Source organism: Lycorma delicatula, chromosome 4 (assembly GCF_047948215.1).
Source record: "Lycorma delicatula isolate Av1 chromosome 4, ASM4794821v1, whole genome shotgun sequence".
NCBI classification, from domain to species: Eukaryota; Metazoa; Arthropoda; class Insecta; order Hemiptera; family Fulgoridae; genus Lycorma; species Lycorma delicatula.
In genome coordinates this window covers 141,526,974-141,546,306 of record NC_134458.1, presented here as the reverse complement: position 1 = coordinate 141,546,306, position 19,333 = coordinate 141,526,974, and the positions used below count along the sequence as shown (strand labels likewise).

Below are 19,333 nucleotides of genomic sequence, written 5' to 3'. Positions count from 1 at the left end.
TAAATTTGTTGTTATAGGTGGAGCTGGTAATTTATGCCGCGCATGTGCAGGTGGTTGGTGGTGGAACAAGCCAGTGCAGCAGAAGACAGTCAAGTAGAAACAGTGGCTAAGATTAATGTATTGTTTGTTGAACACAAGGCTGTACTGAAGTGGTACTGGAAGTATGATAACATTCATGACGTACAATGGCAGCAGCAGCAGAGAGTTTAGAACACTGCCACCAACACGTCGAACAATTGCCCACATTCGTGATAAATTCAAAGCCGACAGAACTGTTAAAGAGGTGCACATGGAAAGATCTGGCTGACCACAAACAGCTACAAGTCCAGTGCCCAGCGCTCCTATGTTGCAAACATTTCACCTGATCACCGCAAACATCAGTGAACCAGGGAGCACGCAAAAGTGGGATGAGCCAGTCAAGTGTAAGATCAAGAAGAGTGCAAAGTGGAAAGTGTACATTCCACGACTGCTACATGCGATGACCCAGATCGAACGACGGAGTACTGTGAATGGTTTCAGCACAAGGTTGGCGAGGATGAGGAATTTGCAGGGTTAAAGGATGAGGTGCAATTCCAATTTAATGGTACTGTGAACCATGCTGAATCATGCTGCTATTAATTTAACTTTTACGTTTTTTAAAAAATATTGTTCGTCGATATATTAAGAAATTCATACAAGAAAATAATTTATAATATACAAATAAAAAAATAAAAATAATATACAAATATAAATAAAAATAATTTAATAATATACAAATAAATTCACCAATTTAAATAAGCCAATTCAATTTAATTTAAATTTAGGTCAGAAATTACAATGGTTACACCCCTCTGTATAAGAAACAACAGAGAAGATACCAGACTTGAAGAAAAAAACATTACAACAAAACAAAATTTCAAATTAATTACTCTGTTTGTTTACTGCATTCAGAAAATAATGGAGTTAATGCTTATGTCTAGTATATGTTTAAAACAAGTATTTATTGTTTTATTCAAAGCATTTCTTTTAAGTAATCTTATATGTTATATTAAAGAGACTACAGTAAATGATGTTCTGAATGACATTTAGAACATCTATATGTTGGAAATAGATTTTGTTACAATAGTAAATAGAAAATATTTATTTACATATAACAGTGAATAAGTTAATATGCATGATCATTTCTTATAAATATTTTATAATAAAATCTACAAAAATTACAATAGAATTCATCTGGTTTTTTCTTCCTTTCTTATACTGCATTATCATTTGACTATACTACACTGAAAAACATAATTTTTGTTTCCTAACATGTGATACATGATTATAATCTCTTTTTTTTTGATGCTGAAAATGAATATGAACTCAAAATCACCCACCATTTTTGAAAAATTTTTAAATTTGAATTAAAAGATTTTTTTCAGTTTTCAACGTATAGTTACCATTTTAGGCTCCTACATTGTATTTTGTTTGCTCATTTTTTATAGTTTAACTTTGTTAACATAATTTGTAAGCTAGAAATAAACAATACTAGACAAAGAATTAAATCATATCATAGTCACATATTATGACATCATATCTAATAATGAAGAGTGAGCCTTCATGGACAAGATTAATCATGTCTGTGCAGGTCAAGATATGTAGCTGTGTTGTTTGTATTAAGCACTGGATTTAGGAATGAATTAATTTGTTCAGTCTTATTGCTGTCTTAAGTCTGCTAACAGTGCAGTGTCATAATGCCTTGGAATTGTATAAATGATGTGGATGCCTTTTGTTATGTATGTGGTGAGTTTACCATAAAATCAAATAGAAAAACATTTATCTTTAATTAAAAAAGCATATCATTTGTACTTTCAGTGTAAAATTGGTGATCAGGATAAGACATGGGCTCCTCATATAGTATGCATTAATTGTTCTGTATATTTAAGAGGATGGCTAAAAGGTACACAGAAGGCTTTACCATTTGGTGTACCTATGGTTTGGTATGAACCAAAGGATCATGTAACCCGATTGTTACTTTTGTTTAACAAGTGTGTCTGGAATTTCTAAAAAATCTAAACATACTATAAAATAATTTGATTTATTGCACAAATATTGATGAGCTTATATTGCACTTAGTACAAACTCATAAACCTGAGGACTGGCGGCTTTTCATAGATTTGTCCAAGTATAGTTTAAAAGTGGTTCTACTACAGTAACAAATATCATTCGATACCAATCGCTTATGGTATTAATTTGAAAGAGACATACAATATGATGAAAGACATTCTTGAAAAAATCAATTAAAAACCTATGCTGGAACATATGGGGTGATTTGAAAGTTATAGCTATTTTGTTAGGTATGCAGTTAGGGTATACTAAGTAGATGTGTTTTCTTTGCGAATGGGACAGTAAAGCTAGGGATAAATATTATGTTGCCAAAGAGTGGAAAAAATGAGACAACTTAATTCCAAACAAGAAAAATATTATTCACGAGTCCTTAGTTGAAAAAAATATTTTTACCCCCTCACCATATCAAGCTAGGACTAATGAAAAATTTTGTAAAAGCAATGAAGGATAGTCCCGGATTTTTATATATCAGGCAGAAATTTCTGAATGTAAGTGAAGGAAAAATTAAAGAAGGAATATTTGTTGGTCCTCAAATAAGAGAGTTGGTCAAAGTTGATGTATTTAACTCAATGTTAAATAATGTAGAAAGTGCAGCTTGGGCTTCATTTGAAGACGTTTGCAAAACTTTTCTAGGCAAACAAAAATTGGACAATTACCACAATATTATTAATCAACTTATTACTTCATACATTTATGAGATGTAATATGTCTTTGAAAATACATTTCCTCCACTCACATTTTGATTTTTTCCCGGACAAACTCGAAGACGTAAGAGACGAACACAGTGAACGTTTCCACCAAGACATTTTGGTGATGGAAAGCCACTATAAAGGGAAATGGAATACTAACATGCAAGTCGATTACGTTGGACATTAATTCAGGATGTGCCTGAGGCTATTTATAAAAGAAAAGCATCAGCAAAATCATTCTAACACAGGTATGGTCATGCAAAATGATTAATTTTACAAATTTTAACTCTATTTTCCCTTAATTGTTTTTTTTAAGTGTAATTTATTTAAAACTAAGGGTGACAGAAAAATTGTATTTACAGATCTATAATGTACGCAAAAAAAATTCAAGAAATGGTATCACACTTAGAGAAACATTAAATTTTTTTTTGTCTATCAGTGTTATCATAGTGGTTTTACTAGATTCTATCAACTTAATTATTTCTGAGCACTTAATAGTATGAAATCTATAAAAATGATATTCACTGACATTATTTATCAACGTACAGTAAAACTACTAATATTCACTTGAGTAACTAGACATTTAGTTTGCACCCAAAAAGTCGACAAAAAAAATGAAAAACTGAAATAAATACTTTTTCAGTTAAAAAAAAATTATCAAAATCTGTTATGAGATTAATATTTTGTAAGGAACCTTTTTCTGTAAAATATTTTAACAGATATTGTTAACACAAAGAATAAATTTTAATAACAATTCCCTGTATACGAAACTATACCTTTTGTTAATATATGAATTTTAAAACACATTTTTTTAATCTTAGAAATGACTATTAATAAAAGACAATAAAAAAATTGAAAATTAACAATTTCAACATAAACATCTTTAAAAAAATAAAAATAAAACTTACACTAACTTTTCTTCTTTCCTCTTTATACTGATAAAGTGCAACATTATCAGGAAAACTTCCTTCTTTTTCAGATGGAGGTGAAACATCTGATGAATTAGGGGACAGTGGATTAACCTGTAAACAGATTTAAAAAATTAAATAACCTATATTTTCTTTCAGTATGACAAAAAGATAATTATGTATTGACAGTATTTCTATGAAATAATGATATTTTGTTATAAAAAAAAGTAAATATATCTAGAATAAAATAATTTATTGCATTACTTAAAAGAATTGTTAACTATGTCTACAAGTAATAGAAAAATCAGACTGCAGGACACTTTATCAACATCTCTTCAAAAAAATAATATGGAATGTATTATGTTCCGAGTACTTTATACCTGAATATGAAAAAAATCCTCATATTTACCTAATTTTCTTTACAGTCTTATAAATAAAGTGATGACACCACTTGAGATATTCTGCTAAGTGTCTTGGAAACAGAAACAATACAGTTGAACCATTACAATTCATCACCTTTGGGTCCAAAGGGGATGATAAGATGATAATTCCTTCATATTCTCCATCAGTTTTTTATTAGCCTCCCTACATCCTAAATTTATGTTTTACATACATATTCTACATGGTTTTTAACTTTAATTTGCTCCATAAACTTTCCTTAAAATCAAATTCACTGACTTTAGATGACTTAATAATTGTCATTCTTTCTGTAAGATATGCATAAACTTTTCTTCTACAATTAGATTTGAGGATTTCTTAATTTTGTATACTATCAATTCAACAACTTCAAATTCTGTTACAATACCGCTTTTAAAAGTCTTCTAATGTTGTCTTCCTACTGACCATGTTTTATTCTACACAAGGATACTTTCTAAACAATGTTTTTTTAAATCTCTGAATCTACACAGAAAACAAATTCCTATTACTTTATTTTCTGCATAAAAGTACTTGGCTCATGTAAGTCTCCTCTAGAAACCTTCTTTACTTAACCATCGATTTTGATAAATAACAAAATTCTGCAAATGTTGGTATAGCGGGTGGTGTATTGCTGTGCACATAGACTGATGGCTGGCTTACTGTGCTATTAACTATCCTGAAAATATCTTATACTAACTTAATTGCTATTTTTTAAGATTGTTTTATTTAAATAACAACAAATCTGCTGTTTTTGCAATTTAATAATGTAATTATTATTACTAATCATAATTGCCAACATAAATAGCTTATTACCATTAGTTTAATCTAATTACCTTGCATGTATGAGACATCTGTCATATTTCTTAAAACCAGTTAATGATTTGTCACTACCAGGCGTATAAATGTCACTATCATTATCACTAATTATAAAGGATTCTAAAGCATTATCTATTAAGGCTCTCATGAACGATATTCATTTTTTATGTCTATCATGTGATCACATTTCAGTATCCAGTCTTCTGGTCCCATAAGATTAGTTTATTCCTCAGACTTTTCACTCTTTCAATATTAAATTCTGTATTTTGATTGCAAATATATTGTTCTACTTCTGCACATATCATTTCTACTGGGTTTAAATCTGGATGATATGGAGGCAGACGTAATACATAATAACCTTCTTTTTCTAACATTTCATTCAAAAGGTATCTCATGAATCTCCAGTTTATTTGATTTTATTACTTCATATAATTGTGATTTAAGGAAGCTCTCACAAAGTCCTGTTTCTTTTTTCTTAAGCCAAGGTATCATTTCATTTTTGGTGCTGTTAGATGTCAGTGCCTTTTCAGTTAAAACATTGCGGTAAGAGAAATTATCAATTATGAGAACACTTTTTGATTCTTTAGGAAGGTTAGGTAATAATTTTTTACTCATGTTCATCTGGTTTTGGTAATCTTCTGAACTGTGACTAACCTGACATACTGTAAGAACATTAGGAACAAATCCTCTTTCTCCTCTGGCATGGATAACAATCAAACGCTCTCCCTTAGAGATCAGTTGTCAAAGGACTTTTCCTGAGCAGTCTCCCCAGCACTTGCCAGAAACATCATTATTAAAGGACGTAAGTTTCATCCAGGTAAACAATGTTAAGACCAGATTCTCTGTAATATTTTACGACCTGCAAATACTTTATCCTTTTGTCCTATGTATCACTCCTTTCTTTTTTTCTTTAATTTCTTTTTATGTTTATTTCTTTAATACCTTCATTGTCTTCTTTCATATTTAATCACTTATGTCTTTGTTTATTATCAAATTACATTTCTCCTGCAACTTGAATACATTGCTTTTAACTCACTTTTAATTTCTGCCAAAAAAAAAAAACAATATAAGCAAATTTTTAATTTTCTACATTTGATCCTTGAATTGTTATTCAAACCTTAAACTTTTCTTTTAGTTTTTAGCAAATGCGTTTTCCTGTTTTTTACTCTTAATAAACCTTATACAAGTTAAAAGTAATTATTCTTTCTTATTTATCTAAATGTCAATCCTACTGTTCTTTCTCTTCAATTTCAACATTTGTTAACGTTTTTCAAGATCTACAAATGCCATAAATGTAACTTTGGTTTTCTTCACAAAGTTCTAAACTAATCGGAGAACAAAATTTTCTTTCCATTTCCTTGTTTTTCCTGAAAGAAAACTGATTTTCACCAACTACCTCTCATCTAATTCTTTTACAAACAAATCTGGTTACTAATTTGAAAGCATAATACGTCAATCTCACATTTATCTACTCCTGCTTTTCTTGATATAACAATTGCAATTGCAGTTGAAAACATGATATTGGATGATGATGTATGAAATTTATAATGCATTAGTTCTCACGTTTATCTGCTCATGTGATTTTTGTATAATAGAAATGTTTTTAAAGAATCCTACTATTTTACCCAAATAGGATATTATCATATATGCTGTGAAAATTCATATTAAATTCCCAACAATTCCCTCCAACAATCTGTATTTGCTTATATGTACTTGTTTACATTTCTAAGGCAGTTTTTAGTCTTTATTCGTATTTTTTACTTCTAATAAATTTCTCATAAGTAAGCTCTTCACAATTATTCCATTTATTAGCTGCCTCTTCCCTCCCTAGCAGCAGTTTTCTGTCCAAACCTCTGATATAATTAAACTCTGGCTTTTCTTCTCCAATGTTTTCTATGCTCCTTTTATCATAATTTTTTTACTTCAAATCACCTGTCTTTGCTGCTGTGTATTTACTACATTTTTAAATATCTGTAAAGTATTCTCTTTATCATTTTTTTTTTAATCTTTTACTTCTAATAAATGTCTCATTATTCAGAGTTTTCAACAAACTTTTTTTATTATTATAAATATAATACAGCTTACCAATGTGCTATTTCATTTCCTCAAACATTTTCGGCTATTCTGCCATCTTCAGGAGGAATTTATAATAATTTAGAATTAAAATATATAAAAAATATAAAATTCACATGATAAAATTAGAGACATAACAATTGATTGTCATAAGATAAAAATGTTGTAAATGTTAAAGTCATAAGTTAAATTAAAATAATTACGTCCATTTTGTAAGTGTCACAACTGTTATGAATTCATAATAATTTATAACAATTGTAACACTCTTACATAATGGACATAATTATTTTAATTTAAAACTTAAACATTTACAAAATTTTTAACTTATGATGATCAGTGGATGATGATATGTATGTGTGTAGTCTTGTTCAGTCTCAGTTCGACCATTCCTGAGATATGTGGTTATTTGAAACCCAACCACCAAAGAACACCGGTATCCATGATCTAGTATTGAAATTTGAGTAAAAACAACTGACTTTACTAGGGCTTGATCGCTGGAACTCTTGATTTTCAAATCAGCTGATTTGGGAAGACGCGTTCACCGCTAACCAACCCGATGGGTTTTCTTATGATCATTCCACATCCCAACCCCATAGGGGAAACCTGCCTTGTGATGCTTTCGGTTGCCACATAACCCCCCCCCCTGTTCCCAGCCCTGATGGGCTTTAACGGGAGTCATCTTTCACCCTCTGACATTTTACATCTCATAGTAATAAGCCTGGCCTCGTTGGGATGCCACCGATGTAAATGCCTTGGTAGATATTTACATCGGTGATTTATGAACTCAGCTTTTGCCTTTGCTGTAGGCCTCGTCTGGACATCTTAAATGTCCTACTCTTATGATGATCAGTTGTTATATCTCTAATTTTATCATGTGAATTTTATAAATTTTAATTCTAAATTATTATGAATTCCTCCTGAAGATGGCAGAATAGCCGAAAACGTTTGAGGAAATCAAATAATATATTGGTAAGCTGTTTTTAATATTATATTTTACCAACAGTGCTTTGTTTGAAATACTTAATCTTTTTTATTCTTTTGTATAGTCTCCTCTCATGCCTGTTTTAAGTAATGTGAATTACTTACTGAAAAACTTCAAAAATGCTAATGTTGTTGTACTCCATACTTTAATTGGGTAATCCAGTGTGTCTATTATATCAGCTTTTGTAGTCGACATAAGAATACTTAGCATGATGAATTAAGAACAGTTATTCTTAATCACTGAACTATTACACACAGCATATCATTTTATAAACAGTCTACAAAATGAAAATGATTATATCATGTTATAAAAGGTATAAACAAATTAATGAATGTCAAAAGAAATAACAAAAAACTAGTTAATTAATTTAAATATAAATTAAATTCTAACATAAAATAAAGCAGGTGTCAACACAACAGGATATAGAAAAAAAAATTATAAATAAGAATGACAAATAGAAACTTTAAGGAAACATTATCTAGAACATTTACATGCATATTAATATAAACTGAAAATCATGTTGACAAATGCAGTGGCAAATATAAATCCCTCGCAATCAATAAAGTATACCTAACAAAAAAAAAGTGTTGTATACTTTACAAAAATAATGTACTGATGACTAGCTCAGGAAAGTAACTAATTTAATTAAAATTATTGAAACTTCATAATTTATAATTAAACATAAAATAAGTATACTAACAAAATAAAAGTTTCATTATTTACCGGTAGATTACAATAGTAGAAAAATTCAATCTATTTCAACAACTCAGTAAATACTTATTTCAACAACTTAATTAATTTTAATGGCAAAATAATTTGTTCCAAACATAAGATTTCTAAAAAATTCTCAATAAGTAGAAATTTTTTTAAATAGATTTTAATAAATCATTTATAATAGCTGCCAATTGATGTTGGATTTTGTCAGGAACCTGATAACTTGAAGCAAACTGATGCCAAAGTATGGTCTGATAAATCAATTAAATTGTTTTTTGAAAACAGTCATGGTGGATCATAGTTTTGAGATTATGTCTTGGGATAAATTATTTCTTTATTGTGTTAATTGTGCATGTATGAGAATAAATGGATATTCTTTTTTCTAGTTATATGAACACTGTTGATCCTTTCAATTTTTGTAATAAGATTTCTCTCTACATATGAATAGGAATTGTTCAATATTAAACTACTTTTAAGTGTATGTATCTTAATCATATTAACAAAGATGGCAAGATATTTAAGGACTGACTATCTATTTCTGAACATAACTGTGTGACAAATAATACTGTGAACAGCTAAGTAAAAGAAAAAGCTCTTAATGATAACATTAAGAGTAATTTCCATTACTTTCCTGAGTAATTTCCATTCAATCCAGTGAAAATATTTATCAAGAGGATGCTATCACGTTGTATAAAAAGAAATGAAGAATATAACTTCATAAAATAGAACTTGTTTTTAATTGCTTTTAACCACAATTTTTAAGGCTTTGGTGTTGAGATCATATCGACTCTCAATTAGTTGGCAAATCAATCAGTGAAACGGTTACTGCCCTATTTCAGAAATCACTCCTTAGTCAATCATCTCTAACAGATACTGTTTATAACTGCTACCTGCTTTTCAAAGACTTTTAGCTTTCCTATTACCTCCAAGAATCCTAACTGGAGCCACATTAAAATAACAAGCTGATGAAAAATAAAAACAAAGAAAAATGTGTTTTTGCATTAACAATGAATAGATAGTTGGAGAGTAAAGCGAATTACAAATAGTCCAATTATATGTACATAAAGAAAAATTTATACTAACCTCTAATTTTAAACATGATGTAGATGGGTCTAAAAAAAATAATATACGATTATATAACAATTTTACAAATTCACTCAATGCATTTATTGCCGGACGTGATCCATTTCCTGCTAGGTACAACATATTCTGAAATCATAAATATCACTCTAGCATGAAAAAATATATATAAATATGTATATAAAATGTATATGTATGCATGATTTTTACTTAAATATCTTTTAATTTATTTTACGGTACAATACAAGCATTTCAATAATGAATGAAAAATATACTGAAGTAGTATATCAAGAGCGTAACTTATTCTTCTTAAATAAACAGAACAAAACATACTTTCAGAGCTCATGTCTCAATCTTCAGGTTCCTCTTAACTAACACTAATATGTATTAGGCAGCAGAAATGAAATTCAAGAGAAGCAAGCTAGGGAAAAGAAGGTATACAGTAAGGAGTAATGTGATTAGAGAGGAACTGAAACTGGGACGCCTTGTTGTCAACTGGAAGATCAAAGTTCAGGTGGTTTGGCCATATTGAAAGGATGGATGAGGAAATATTAACAAAAAGGAGACTGCTGCATGCAGAGAAAACCAATAGAAGACCAAGAATCAAGTGGATGAATATAGTAATGGAGGAAGTGCCAAGAGAGGGGATGTGGTGAAAGTAATAGAAGAGAAATGGTTCATGGATCAAGGCAGATGGAGAAATCTTGTAGAAGGCTTAATCTGACGAAAAATTTGAATTAAACAGAACTGAAGATGATATATCATAACAAATTAAGAAAAATAATGTTTGTTAACATCACAATATTAAAGTAATATGTTTTTATTAATTTCTCATGAACAAATATGAGTAAATACATAATCTGTTAATAATAATGTAGCAAGAAACCAAACCAAAACAACTCATCTAAATGATTACAGCAGCCATTAAAGTAACTGGATCAATGCTCCATATTAATTCAATCTTTTTAAATTTATCAAGATATGCTTTACTTTGTTAGAATCATTGTCTGATGACACAACAGATTATCTTATACATATCTTTTAGGGTTAGGCAACTTTATTTGAGAAATGGTACTGTTAAACCTAATCACGGTTAAAGTTTGACACATCTCCTCATTAGTTTAAAATAGAACAGTGATTGTTTCTGAATAAAAATCAACTAAAAATTACAAATATTTTATTGGTAAATGGCAATAACAGGCCCTCCTGAATTAAAGCTGACGTGATTTGCTTAGTTACTTCACAAGTGCAATGCCAAAATAAAAGAAAAAGTCTTGTTAAAGGGCAAAACTGCATAAAATATATACCACTAAATTAGTTGTGGTCATTAGTCAGTGTGCCATAGTATACTTCCAGAATTACAATTGTAGTGAATGCAATTAATTCAAAAACATATAATTAAAAACAAGATAAGATAAGATTTTCATGAGGAAAAGATTACATTAATGCCACCTAACTCAAGAACATGAAATAAAAACAGAACAAAATAAAAACAACATAAGTGTTAATAAAAATTACAAAACAGCAAATTTTGTTCATGCATCCTGATTAAAAATGTCAAGCAGTTTTAAAAGAAGTATAACTGTAAATCTTGGATGGTTGAAAAAAAAAGTAAAATTTATAAAAAATTCATCAATTGATAACGTTAAAAGCTAGTTTTTAAATAATGTATCGTAATTTTTGGTCTTGCAATGTAATGTTAACTTCAGATAAGCCTAAGACTTTGTTGTTAATAATACTATATTATGATATTTCTAAGAAACATCTGAACTACAAATAGCAAGGTATGCAGTAAATGTGTATATTAACACATGTAAAACATACCAAAAGTAACAAATTAGAAGAATACAAAATTACCTTAATAATTGGATGCCTTTGTAAAAAAACTTCAGGTGGATAATCATGTAGCATAACTGTAGTAAAAAACTGGCAAGTATGTTCAATCATTACTGAATTTTTTAATGAATTTTCAACAGCAGTTAATACATGACCATCTGGTTTTACCAGTTTTTGCCAAGGTAATAACCATACACAAAAGCTTGTATCATAGCTTTCATCAGATTCAACAATTGCAAAGTTTTTCATTTTCTGTTTGTTATTATTAATTTTGTCACAGTTATTTTTCTGTCTCTTAATAGCTGAAGTATTATAATCATCACCATTACTATTACCGCCATTAATAATCTGATTAGTTCTGTTAGGAACATTAACATTTTTAGCATAAGTTGATCTGATGGAACAATTAATCTTTTTAAAACCGTTAAAATTAGAAATATTAGGCACAGTTTGACACCAGCCAGTAGACGAGGACTGTATAGGTACAGTTTTGGTAATTTTTTCTCTAGCAGCATTACAATTGATTATATGATTTTTTTCTATAGAACAATCATTATTTGTGATAACATCTCCTTGTAACAATCTGAAAACAAAAGTAATCATACATAATTAGTAATTAAATCAACAGAATGAATGATTTAACTCATTAATTGAAGTAATGGAAACATATGTTCTGTAATTTCAGTTCTGCATTTACAATGAAGTGTCTTAATCTTCACTTGGATTTCCCTTCTATGTGGCATGTGTATCTTTGTGTCTATTCTCCTCATTTATTTTTTTATGTCAATCTGAGTAACTCTAAAGATTACATTCATATGAACCTAGGTAACTAGTACTGCACAATTTGAATACAAAATTTACAAATAGTTCTATCAATGACTGACAGATGTATTAGAAAAAATGAAAACTTGCAAGATATAAGTGTCCTGAAAAAAGAGGCATTTACCAGTGTAAATGCAAATACCAGAAAATGACTGGTAATGTAAGAAAATTACATGTATTAAAAAAATACTGCAGTTGACAAGTTAAGAGTTTTATAGAAAATCAATTTCTTGCAGAGAAATATATATCGAACTTAGGAATAAATATTTTGAAATGGTTTTCATAAAGCTTTTTCTGACTGTTGAATCAATATAGATTAATTAATTTCACTATTTACACATCAAACTGGAAATTTAGTCACTATCAAAGCCATAAGTACATCATACTTCTTCTAGGATGTCACACAGCCTGATCATTATTTGGCAATTAATCTTACCATCCAGTTTTAAAGACCTGAAAAAGAGAAGCTATTTGAAACCTATTAGTAACACAGGAAATCAAATCCATCTTAAAACCGCAGCATCTTTACCTCAAATTATCTATATTTGCAATAATTTAAAAAATATATATAAATAGAAGTTGACTTACACATCAGATTTAGGATTTACAGCAGTAGAATCAGTAGCAGTAACACTACAATCTGGAGTTGAATGATTGACTTCTGAATGAGATGGTAATTGATGACCTTGATCAGATTCAGGTAATACTATTTCACATATTTTATCAATTAAAATTTTTTCATCACTTCCGCCAATATTTTTTAATTTAATTAAACCTGGATCAGCTCTTAATAATAAAGCTACTCCATTTTTATCCTATAACAGTTTTTTTAAATATAAAAGAAATCAATTATTGCGATTTAATCAGAAAATTTATGTCACTGATCTAAATATACAGTGAATGGCTGATAGTGTATTTGTAACAAATAATCTATGGTAATGACAGTTTCACATCAAATTAAACATTATATTTTAAATAAATTCATTAATATAATTATGGAATAAAATAAATGATGATAGCAATGAGCAGAAAGTCAATACAACCTTGATCTAATACATTATAGCTTTCTAATTTTCAAATTAATTATTTTACATTTGAATAAATTACTTAAGATCATATCACAACTAACAAAGAAAAAACACAATGAACAGCATTATACAAATTAAACTATAGTGACTATAGCTAATACTATACTGGGCAAATAGGATATACATTCACTTCAGATGTAAAGAGTATACAACATACAAGAACAAAACTAATCTTTCCAAATCACCTCATTGAAACTCAGGATATACAAAGCTGTTAACTGCAATGTGCAAAGTTTTATATGTAACACGTAAAAGTCAAAAACTCAATATACTGGAAGAAATAAAAAATAAATGAAATTTATATAACTAAATTTGACAAAAGCAAAATTAATTTATTTTACTATCTCAGACAACTGTTCTTGATTAAGTGTACACAAAGATTAAAAAAATTACAAAGATGATTAGATGGTATTAAAATAATTTTAATTAATTCTGCTGCTACTATGGAATAATATACATTATTCATAAATAAAGGGTACTTTTCAAGAAGATGCTCGCAGCCGATCTATAGTTAGTCAGTTGTTGTTGTAGTTAGTTGTTAGATGGTGCCACTGAAAGAAGAAAATAAATTAAAATTATAATCTAACTTCATACAACAAATTTATATAATAAATAAACATAATCTAACCAAAAACCTATGCTTGCTAAACCTTGACTAGTGAGCGAAGTTTAGCGAGCAAAGTGAGTGTAAGTTAAGTTTGGTTTGATTATATTTATACTTTTAGATTTATTTATTATAAAAATTTATATATATACTTATTTAGTTTTTTATATAAATTTATTATAGAGTGCACCTTCAATTTCCACGGGTATTATGATCCGGAAAATTTCCGCGTATAATGAAATCGTGTAAATTGAGACTCAAATTTAATGTAGAAATACAGGTTAGGTTCTTGTCAAGTTATACAGTAAATGATATACTTAAATTACTATATTAAAAAAAAACTGTACTTTATTTTATTATTACAGTATCATTGTATTATTTTAATGATATTTAATGTAGAAATACAGGTTAGGTTCTTGTTACGTTATACAGTAAATTACTGTACTCAAAAAATAATGTACTTTAATTTACTATTTTATTATTACAGTATCATTGTATTACCTTAATGATATTACAGTACAATATAGTATTTAAAAAGAAAAAATATGTACTATTTATTTTCTCCTTTCAGTGGCGCCATCTAACAACTAACTAATTAATTACAAGAACAACTGACTAACTGCAGATCAGCTGCAGGCATCTTTTTGAAAAGTACCAAATAAAGTACTATGAGGTCTGTTCAAAAAAATATGTAAACTAACGTCATAAAACAAAATGTACTTTATTTAGAAGTTACTTGTCAGGGTCCCCTTCATAGTACTCTCCTCACCGACATACACACTTATCCCAACGGTGTTTCCACTTTTGGAAACAGTTCTGGAACACTTATTTTTTTATGTTCTTCAGTTCCTTCGTTGCATTTGCCTCAATCTCGGGAATCATCTCAGATCTTCTTCTTTTCAAAGGTCTTTTGAGTTTGGAGAACGAGAAGAAGACACAAGGAGCGAGGTCAGGTGAGTAAGATGGGTGGGGAAAAATAGTGATCGAGTGTTTGGTCAAAAACTCACAAGTTCTGAGGGCTGAATGGGCTGGAGCGTTGTCGTGATGAAAAAATCAGTGGTGAATCTTCAATTTTTCTATCAAAATCTTGTAACGTGATCTAACTGATATCCCACACTCTTCAGCAAGCTCTCTGATGGTCAGACGCCAATTTGTCCGAACCAGGGTGTTGATTTTGTCTACGTGTGAGTCATCAGTTGACATGGAACTGGACAGTTGACTGGACATTGTCTTCAATTGACTGATGACCATCTTTAAAATTTCCATGCCACTTAAAACATGTCGCATGCTTCATAGCAACATCGCCATAAGCAGTCTTGAGCATATCAAAAGTTTCACCCACAAATTTTCCGAGTTTAACACAAAATTTCACAGCAACTCTTTGCCCGTTCAAGTCACTCATTACAATAAAAATCCACCAAACGAAAAAAACACACTTCACAAACAACTGAGTAGCTAAGCAACCAATAATATTTGCAATCAAAAAACTGTGTTGTTATAAGCTGATCTGTAAGAACATGGCAACGCCAAGCGGATTTGACTGGAACCAACTGAACCCGAGCAATTCAAACAGTCTAAATAGTCTATCTATTTCTTGAACACACGTATTTGATCACCTACTTAAAAGGATTCCTAACTATTGTATGACTAGCACTACCTGAAACATCTGGAAACTGCATTACAGTTCTGAAAAATATTCTGGAGCATATTTGAAATAGATAATCCTGGAACCATTCAGAACTTGTAGTTTTATAGATTTTTACTTTTTTTTTTTTTTAAATACTGTACTGTGTATGCACAGTAAATATTATTATTTTATTAATCAATTTTTTTTTAAGCTGAAAGACTGAACATTTCATCATTATTATTTGGAAAAAAGCACAAATACATCATATAGCTTATAACAGATGCAAATACTTGTAAAAACAGAATTCGTAATATTTATTAGACATTTTCTTTTTGAAAAAAAGAATTAAATAATAAAAACAACGGCAAAAGATAAAAAATAACTTGATTAAATTTCCTTATAATATAAATTAGCAAGTGCTTCTACATTTTTCTACTATCACAAACTAACAAGTACGTATACATTAACCAATCTTGTGGACCACAAAATCAATAGATAATGCTGCAGTTGTCTTGCTGAGTGAGCATACAAAATTTTTAAAACTGATTAGTTATTTTGCAGTTAATTCTATATGCTGACATGACCATAATTTGGAACAATAAAAAACTATTGTTTTGAATTCATTAACCATAAATTTGTCAAAATGAAAAAACTGAACTTTGCACAATAAAAATTTGGTGATTCAGAGCAATTACTTGATCAACTTTAATTTTCTTCATACTCTAATATATCATTTTTATATCATTTTTTTGTTTAGGATCTGGAAAATACAAGAACTAAATATTAGAATACTGATTTGGACAATAGATGATCCATGCAAGATCAAAGTCCATGCTGTACTATTAGTACACTAGTCAATGGTGAGTTATCTAGACCTGCTCAGATGCTAATCCATTCTGTGGAGGGGTTAGGGTTAAGATTAGTTTTTTAAGGAAGATGATTAGGAATAAATTACCAAGGTACGGCAATACGTAACACCATCTCATAGGAAAATTGGCCGAATCTATGTTTAAATGGAAATACATTCTCTACAGAGAGAGAAAATACCATATGTTCCATATGCAACGGCTGACTTTGAGCCCTACTCTGATGACTATTAAAGTTAGTTTTTATGGTTATTCCTCTCTCCAGAAAACACTAACCTTCAACTCTCCCCACAGAATGGATTTTCATCTGAATAGGTTGCCATAACTCACAAAACTGATGGCTAAATGACTAGAGTATTGATAATGCAGCACAGACTTTGACCTTGTACAGATCACCTGCTGTCCAAATCTTTTTTCTGACACTTAGATCTTGCATTTTCCTGATCCTAAGCATATCTACTACGATATACTAAGGTATGAGGAAAATTAAAAGTGATAATTGTGACAAAGATTTCTTTATATTTCTCACATGAGAAAGTAAACAACTCAGGAAACATATTAATGATATTTTACAAAAAAAATATAATTAAAATAAAGGAGAAAAATAAGTACATGATATGTATAAACAAGAGAAATAGCTATGTCCCAATTTAGTGGGGCAGTGACAGAGATTCTAGACAATTTCAAAGTAACAAATCATTCACAAAAAAAAAAACAACAAAAAACTATAACCTAACTAAAATACTTAAAAATTATTATTAAATCTATTAGTGATACAAACCTCGACAAGTCTTAAAATTAAACACAAAACTTTACATTTTTCAGGTACTTCATTAAAACTGAACCATTTTATAAGGTTAGGAAACAAGTCATCTTGATCAATCAAAAGTTCTTCATTTAAAAGTCCACATCCAAGTTTCGATATAATATTATTTAGAGCTCGAATTCTTATCTCTTCTACGTAATGGGCTAAAGATCAGAAATAATCCTTCAGTAACACAAAAAATAAATAAAAAAAAAGATAAATAAATAAATCATATAGTACTTGTCATGTCACCAAAAATTCTACCATGATATGATAAATATATGGTAACAAATCATTTTTTGTCATTAAAAGCTAATCAAATATCAACATACTACACTACTTTTACTGACTCGTTAGTAAAAATTAATAATTACAGTTGACAGATTAGGAAACCACTAATTAGATTTCTTTATAAATTACAGTTGGCATAACCCTACATTTGAAAAATTTAAATTTATATATCCCACCACAAATTATAAATGACTCACTTCCTGATTACTATTCTACAAGAATATGCTTTTGGAGTGCTAATTATCCGCACCTTCTTCAGATGCATAATAATGCCTATGTATAAAGTTAACACCTAGTGCATTCTAATGTCTTAATGCTTTTGCAGTATACCGTTTCTAAGAGGTGATTTAAAATGATTGACTCTGTTGCTGCGTGTAGTGAAAAATTTCCTAAACATTTTAAGACAAATGCCATTAATAACACCAGTAAACCAAATTAAAATGAATTGCAAAATTTTTCTGAAAGAATGTAACTTGACAGAAAAATATCCAAGTTAAAGAACTCCTTTGAATGGTATTACGCTACAAGTGACGACATCTTCAGACTACTGTAAACGTTTTGAACAAAGTTACTTTGTTTTATAATAAACTTTATCTTTGTCATTACAAAAATGTTTATATTTGTAAATCATATCTTTATTCTTACAATCTACAACACAACCTCAATTGCATTTAAATGTTACAAATTATTTAACCAGGTACTTAATCATACTAAACAAAGGATTAAATGCTTCAACAAAAATATTTTCAACCATAGGTCCTGAAAAGTGGCATATTTATTTAATTAGTTGATTAATAAATCAAAACGGCATGAAATAAAAATAATGAAAACAACTATATAATTATTAAACAAACTTATAACATTATTAACCAGTCGTAATTTTTGGAAAAATTAAAACAATTTTTTTCTCAATATTTTATTTTACAAGACAAACCAACCCCACACGTACAACGAAAAGGTTAGATCAACGTTTTCTCCAACACGATTCCAAAACATATATTAGAATAGAAATTAGATGAACTAAGAAGCTTTCAGACTTACCAAGTTTGTTAACGTGAATTGATATATCAGTCATAATAAAAAGCCGATAACATTATAAATGTAAACAAAAACAATAACCTACAGATACATTCCTTTCCCGCCCAAACTCATCTACATGCTGGCGAATATGTTGATTTGTAAGTTAAGTGCGAATCGTTTTTGAGATGAAGGTACACGTACAGTATAACTTGACCGTTCACCGATATACACTTAAAAAACATTACTGTACACAGTAAAAACTAAAAATATGTTGTAAATAAAATGTGTTAAATAACATGTTTGTATTTGGCTTCGTAAATTTTTTTGGACTCCGATGGAAAGGAAAAAGCCGCAGTAACTAAACAAATTTTTGGAAGTAAAAATTAAATGACGTTCATAAATAGCAAATAGAAAATGCGCAACTTTTTATCAAATATTTATTTTTTATCCTTTGAACTACATAACCGACTAAACCATTATATTTTTAAATACGCTGAAGGGGTTTTTTAATGGAAACACATTTCTAGATATTAGGAATTCTTTCTGGGGTTTGATATTGTTGGGTTGTTATAAACTCAAATTTTCCTATAGAATTTTTAAATCAAAA

The 19,333-nt window shown here is 29.2% G+C and overlaps 1 protein-coding gene across 1 annotated transcript in view; it reads right to left on the bottom strand.

Annotated features, from left to right (window-relative positions):
• The window catches only part of ana3 (rotatin homolog anastral spindle 3), a 109,021-nt gene extending 90,150 nt beyond the window's left edge, over window positions 1-18,871 (bottom strand). Inside the window, exons 1-6 of the mRNA XM_075361805.1 lie at window positions 18,748-18,871; window positions 17,392-17,579; window positions 13,014-13,240; window positions 11,625-12,186; window positions 9,771-9,896; window positions 3,686-3,799 (exon numbers count right to left, since the gene is read on the bottom strand). Of these exons, the coding sequence (XP_075217920.1) occupies window positions 3,686-3,799; window positions 9,771-9,896; window positions 11,625-12,186; window positions 13,014-13,240; window positions 17,392-17,579; window positions 18,748-18,781 (1,251 nt within the window). The 5' untranslated portion in view covers window positions 18,782-18,871. The remainder of the gene's footprint in view (window positions 1-3,685; window positions 3,800-9,770; window positions 9,897-11,624; window positions 12,187-13,013; window positions 13,241-17,391; window positions 17,580-18,747) is intronic.
• Window positions 18,872-19,333: the final 462 nt, after the last annotated feature.